We start from the raw sequence: 6000 nt of genomic DNA on the forward strand, positions 1-6000 counted from the left end.
CCATCAACAGAAATGTCATTCTTTGATGGGAAACTAATTAATGTGTAAGTAGCTGAATAGAACACTCCTTTGGCATAAACACGAGTGGAGAAGTGTGTGTTAAGCAAAAGAAAAGAGTTGAGTGGTGTGTTGAAAATGGGAACAAGTTAGTCCTGCTCGTATGGTTGTACCTCCTTGAATACAAGAAATCATTTAAATTGTATTTGTGAGTACGGGTCCTAAGCTTAAAATTTAGATTTGGGTTAATTTGAATGGGATGCAAGGAGACGATGAGATTTGAATTAGGTTAAATGTAAAATTTCCACAAGACCATTTATGTATTCACTAAAGCTCATTAATCATTAAAATTTTATATTTGAGTAATATTGTTTGAGATTTAATATCATAAATTAAATTTAAATCTACTTAACTTTAAAATAATTTTAAATAAATTTATGCACGTTTACATAATTTTAAATCTAAAATTTCAGTTTCACATTTTGGAACACGATATTAATTTCCACAAACCCTTCAATACTCATATATATATTAATAATACATGAAAAATTTTTGGATAATCCTAAACTACCAACTCAATATGTCAAGCGATGATCTTGTTCTACTCATGCTAACATATGTACTTTGAATCATATGATAATTGACATCTTTCATTTTTCTACTTACATCTAATTAGAGATATAAAATTTAAGATATACGTGATAATATTTGAGTAAAATAAAATTATTGACGCTTCGAATTGTTTCTTCAAAACTTTTCGATAATGATAAGTAAAGGAAGCATACAATTATCCCCAACCCATCTTATGGGAAGTGTAGAATAATTTCTTTTGTTTCTTGAACCCCCAAAAAAGTGGGTTTTTTTTTTTTAGTTTTTTTTTCTTTCATTTTCTTTACATAGGCCTTCGTTTTTCTCCAAATAAAAGGATTTTTGAGGCAAAATCAGAGAGAGAGAGAATTGTATGTTAAAAAATAGTGAGGGGGTGAATCTGCGGAGCGAGTCCATTCAATTCCACATTCCTTCCATCGGCCGATGGCGTCCGGTCAGAGGGTTCTTAGGGTTACGGCCAACTCAGTGAATCTGCAGGAAGCCAGGGGCCGGACCTTCGACCTCTTCAAGTCAGCCTGCAGATCCATTCCCAGCATTATGGAAATCTACAATCTTTATGATGTCGTCACTCCCTCTCAGCTCCGCACCAGCATCGCCTCCCAGATCCGCAAGAACGCTCACGTCACCGACCCTAAGGTCCTCCTTCTCTTTCTCTCAGTCATCTTTGTTTAGTCGCTGAGCAAATTAACGATTACGCGCGAAAATGAAAGAAAATCTGTTAGTCCTTATGTTATTTCGGCTCGCCTTTTGAGTGGGGTTAATGATCAAATTCTAAGGTTTGAGTATTGGGAGTAATTTTAGATTTTTTTTTTTCCTCCTACGTTTTCTCTGCAATCAAATGGAGCTTAAGATCAGTTGCTAAGAAAAGGAATTAAAAGGGAGAAACTGTTGAGATTATTCCACATCGGTTGTGGAAGGGGCTGGTCAGTTATTAAGTGTGAGGAAAAGCCTCATCCCATGAGCTAGCTTTAGGCCGGCCAACAGAAACGATGAAGGAATGTTTCTCGGGTTTGTGCTTCTGAATGGAGTTTAAAAATCTGAGGTTCAAATTTAGAGTCCTATTATCGTTTATTTACGTTTTTCCCTTCTTGTTACATTTCCTCAACTGACAAATGAAGCATATATACTTCAATTTGGTATTGCAATTGTCTTAATTTTCATGTCTTATGTACTCAATTTTCCTTATTATTTGCTGCAATTTTTTTTGAATTGTGTTTTGCTAGCAATTTATCATATGGAGCGTTTGTAAGATTGAGTTTGTATGTGTTGTTTCTTAAAAGTTTATGAAGTATTTTTGTTGAGCCAAAATCAATGTGAAGTGTGAACTTTGCGTTTCTGGAAGAAGGAAAATACCTCCACAACACTGATATTGATGGTACCTTGGTACCTAAGTCAATTTTAGTTTCTATTTTCACAAACTTAATATTGAGATGTCCAAAGCAGCGTATTTTGAGTCTTTTGACCAAAAAGCTGCATAGTGATCTCCATCAGAATAAAGGTTCTCATCCCACAATTAAACATGCTCTCATTTTGTCCATTTATAATATAAAACCCTAACCCTCCATGTTCTTCTCAAAAGTATAGGTTTTTATTACAATTGGTCCTTATGCAGTAGGCTCCTTCTTAATTTAGTTCACACTTTTAATTGCCTTGATTTCATCCTTGCACTTAATGTAAGTCTCTACTTCATCCTTTAGATCATATCTCAAAATCTACACTTATGGTGACAATGAAATTTAAGATAAACAATAAAGCATTTAGTGAAGGGTGGTATTGCTTTTTAATGCATAAGCCAAAGAAAGACTGAACAGGATCATGGGTCAGCTCAGAAAATTGCAAATTACAGTTTTTTTGAAAAAAAAAATTATTATCACCATTTTTTGAAAATTTTACTATCACCATTTTCAATTAACTGTGGATTTTAGATGGAAGGAATAATTAGAGACTTATACTAAATGCACGAACAAAATAGTTGCAAATAAAAGTTCAGGGACTATATTGAGGCGAAGCCTAAAGTACAATGACGAATTATTTTGAAAACCCCCAAAAAGTACTGAAATTTCAGGCCAAAAGTATTTTGAAATGCTTGAAACTGAAGTTACTTTAAATCCTTTCCCATTCCATCAGTCTTTCTGAGAAAAAATAACTTCGGTTCTAATTTGAGAGAGAGAGAGAGAGAGAGAGAGAGAGAGAGAGAGAATCATTCCAAAATATTTAGAAACTTTTAGTCTGCTAAACTATTTTGCATCATATGCCAAAAGTTTCAATTTGATAGAAAAGATTGCAAATTGCACTTGATTTGACTGCTAGTCTCAGATTATAATCCAAATTTTTCATTTCCAATATTTCCAGTGTCACTTCAATATGAGAAATTCAACATTATTTGGACTATTATGTTGAATATTTCAGATTTTGAATTCCTTTTAGGCTATTGTCACTGATAAGAGAGCAGATCATCCATTGCCCATGTTCCTGTTGCCAATTCACTTTTTTTTCTATGGTTTTTGGATTAGATTAATTATAAAAGCTCTCCTGATTTTGGTGGATTCTTGAGGCTTCTAATACTTATGAGGTCAAGGGCTGCATTTTCCATTGATTGTCTTGTTTTGATACATTTGGAAGAAGAACCCAAAGATTTTCACTGGTGCAGAGAGCTTGAATGAGTGATCTGATAAGCAAATTTCTAATGTAATTTCTGGGGTGCACTCTTTCTCGGATTTGAGTTTGTCATTGATTATCATCTTCAGACTATTTTTAATATATTTGGCTCAGTCGTGTGTATTTTCTCATACTTCCTTGGAAATCATTTATCTTTGAAAAAGCAAACTTATAGTAAATAAGAAACTATTTAGAGAAAAAACTCTACTAAATACGTTAAAGCTAGTAGGTGACCAGCTCCCCTCATATAATTTTTCAATCCTTTTACAGCCCCTTCACTAAATCCCTCTTGCCTTATTTAGTAACTCCTCATTGGAAACCAAAGGCAATTTTTGGCTAGTGCTTTTGTAAAACCTACTATTTCTATTAGGTATTTTCCCTTGGCCTGGAACAAAATACATTTGCGATTTTTCAAAAACAAAAAATACATGGTTAGAAAATATAATATATTTAGCAAGTTGGTTCCCTGTCTTGCTGTCCCCACCCTTCCAAAAACCACCCTGCCCTCACAACAGGAAAAAAAAAGGGGGGGGGGGGGGGGGGGAAGAAGAAGAAAGCACGCAGACACTGGGATTAGGCCCTTATAGAAAAGGGTTGAGTAGTTTTTGACCTTAAGGAACATGATTGAGCTTTTTGACCCAAAAGAACCTAGTTGTGACCTGTGATTCATCACCAGTTAAGTTGCTCTATGGAACTATTTAGTTGATATTTGAAGAATAATCTTTATCAAGATATATTGTTGCAACAAACAACCTGTAGGGATATATCATATATGTATGCACACTGCAATTGAAAATAAAAAAGGGAAAAAAACACTAAAGATTTTTACATGGTTTGGAAATTGTTCCTACATCCATGGAAATGCTGCAAATCTCCACTATACTATAGAACAAAAATCCCAAAATATCCCCATGCATAGTAACATATATCATGAAAATCCCAAAACACCCCCATACAATAATATATGGGCCACTTGGTTCTAGCTTGAAGCCCTTCACACCTCATACCATCCACATCAATCTTTACCATCTCTTTCAAAGTTCAAGCAAACTCTGAATATGAAGAGTAACTCATTGTATACAAAGTTATAAAAAGCAAGTTGTCAATTATCACTGCAAGGTGGATTGATTGTAGCTTGTGCATGATATATGGCCTGAATATAACTCCATTTTCTCAAGTATGACTGAAGATGAACAATGCTACTAGGTCAAGAAGCATTTCTTGATAAGCTTGATATCCATGAACTTTGTGCAGGACTATTTTTTAGGCATGCTTTAACCTTATTTGGGGTAGGGGGGGAATTGAACTGCTTTGTAGAACTTTTATCATTGCCTTAAAATATATCTTGCATTTGGTCAAGTACTAGACACATAACCTAGACAATAATCTGTCATTGTAACAGTAGCTGCATCTTTGAGTGGTTTTTTCCCCTTTCCTTTTTTTTTTTTTTTTTTTTTTTGAATACGCATTGGGTATCCACGCGTCCTTTTTACGGTCCATGTGACTAATCCTGCGCCCCTTGAAGTTGACCCCACAACTCCAAAGGGAGGGAATTCAGGAGTCCGGGGGCGGAAACGAGCTCGGTAGGGTTTGAACACCTAACCTCATGAAAGGTATTCCCGCAGCCCGCACTACCACCTGAACCACACCCTGAGGGTTTTTTCCCCTTTCTTGCTGATATGTATAGCTGCACCTAAGAATGGGTTTCCCCATCTTGCTGATAAAGTTGTATATGCGCAGGTAATTGACATGCTTCTATTTAAAGGGATGGAAGAGCTGGATAACGTTGTGCAGCACTCAAAGCAGCGGCACCACATTATTGGGCAATACGTGGTGGGTCAACAAGGGCTTGTGCAGGACTTGAGCACCAAAGATCCAGCTCTTTCTGACTTCCTCAAGAATTTCTACAACAGCAATTACTTTTGAAATCCTTGTTTTGAGGATCTGCCCCACCTGTGATTTTGTATTTGGCTGTAGATTCCCCAAATAAAGATGGTCTTGGAGCTGTTGTAATCTAATGTTGGATAATGATTGTGGACTTACGCATTTCTACAAGTCAGTGTGCAAAGAAGCAGGATGCCTGCTAGTTGCTTCTATAGGTTTCTGTTTGTGGTATTGGAAAAATTTAAAAGGTTGTGATAATGAGGATGTTTCAAATGCAAGGGAGGGACAATCTCGATCAGGTTAAGATGTTGCTCTTCAACTAGAGGCGTTTCTTCTGTTTCTCCTTGTGAAATCATTCTACTTATTGTCATTGCAGGATCAAAATTGGGCCCATATTAAATCATTACCACATCTCTTCAGTCCCAGTCGAAACAGGCATTCTATGGTTTATGAATGTGGAAACTGAAGACATATTTGATGAACAAAAGGTCCTGCTTGATAATTGGATTGGATTGGAGGCAATGTGAATAGAATCTTAATTTATCATACATCAGTTCTATAGGTTGTGAATGTGAAAAATCAAATTCTTCAACAAATCTTTCATCCAAACCAGTTCATACGTAGGTTGATTTGGAAACCATGTGGAAGGTGAACTGGTGACCTCTGGTGAGCAGAGTTGTCAGCTATTTAATATGGGTTATCATATTTCTTCTAAAGTTGATAGAAAAGTGTTCAATTTTGATAGACTGTATTGGGGATTAGTTCAAATTACAGATTTATCACTAAAATGTATTGTTGATCTGGCTTTGAGTGTTGAAGTTAAATGGGAAATCATTTAGTTTCTTATTCTAG

The 6000-nt window shown here is 35.6% G+C and overlaps 1 protein-coding gene across 1 annotated transcript; it reads left to right on the top strand.

Moving 5' to 3' along the window:
* The first annotated feature begins 258 nt into the window (after positions 1 to 258).
* Positions 259 to 5358, top strand: LOC131165102 (NADH dehydrogenase [ubiquinone] 1 alpha subcomplex subunit 6). Its single transcript, XM_058122794.1, has 2 exons — positions 259 to 1242; positions 5005 to 5358. The coding sequence occupies exons 1-2, from the start codon at positions 1030 to 1032 to the stop codon at positions 5188 to 5190; spliced, it is 399 nt and encodes a 132-aa protein (XP_057978777.1). The 5' UTR covers positions 259 to 1029; the 3' UTR covers positions 5191 to 5358.
* The last annotated feature ends 642 nt before the right edge of the window (positions 5359 to 6000 follow it).

The sequence above is a fragment of the Malania oleifera genome, chromosome 9 (genome assembly GCF_029873635.1).
Source record: "Malania oleifera isolate guangnan ecotype guangnan chromosome 9, ASM2987363v1, whole genome shotgun sequence".
In the NCBI taxonomy this organism is placed as follows: Eukaryota; Viridiplantae; Streptophyta; class Magnoliopsida; order Santalales; family Ximeniaceae; genus Malania; species Malania oleifera.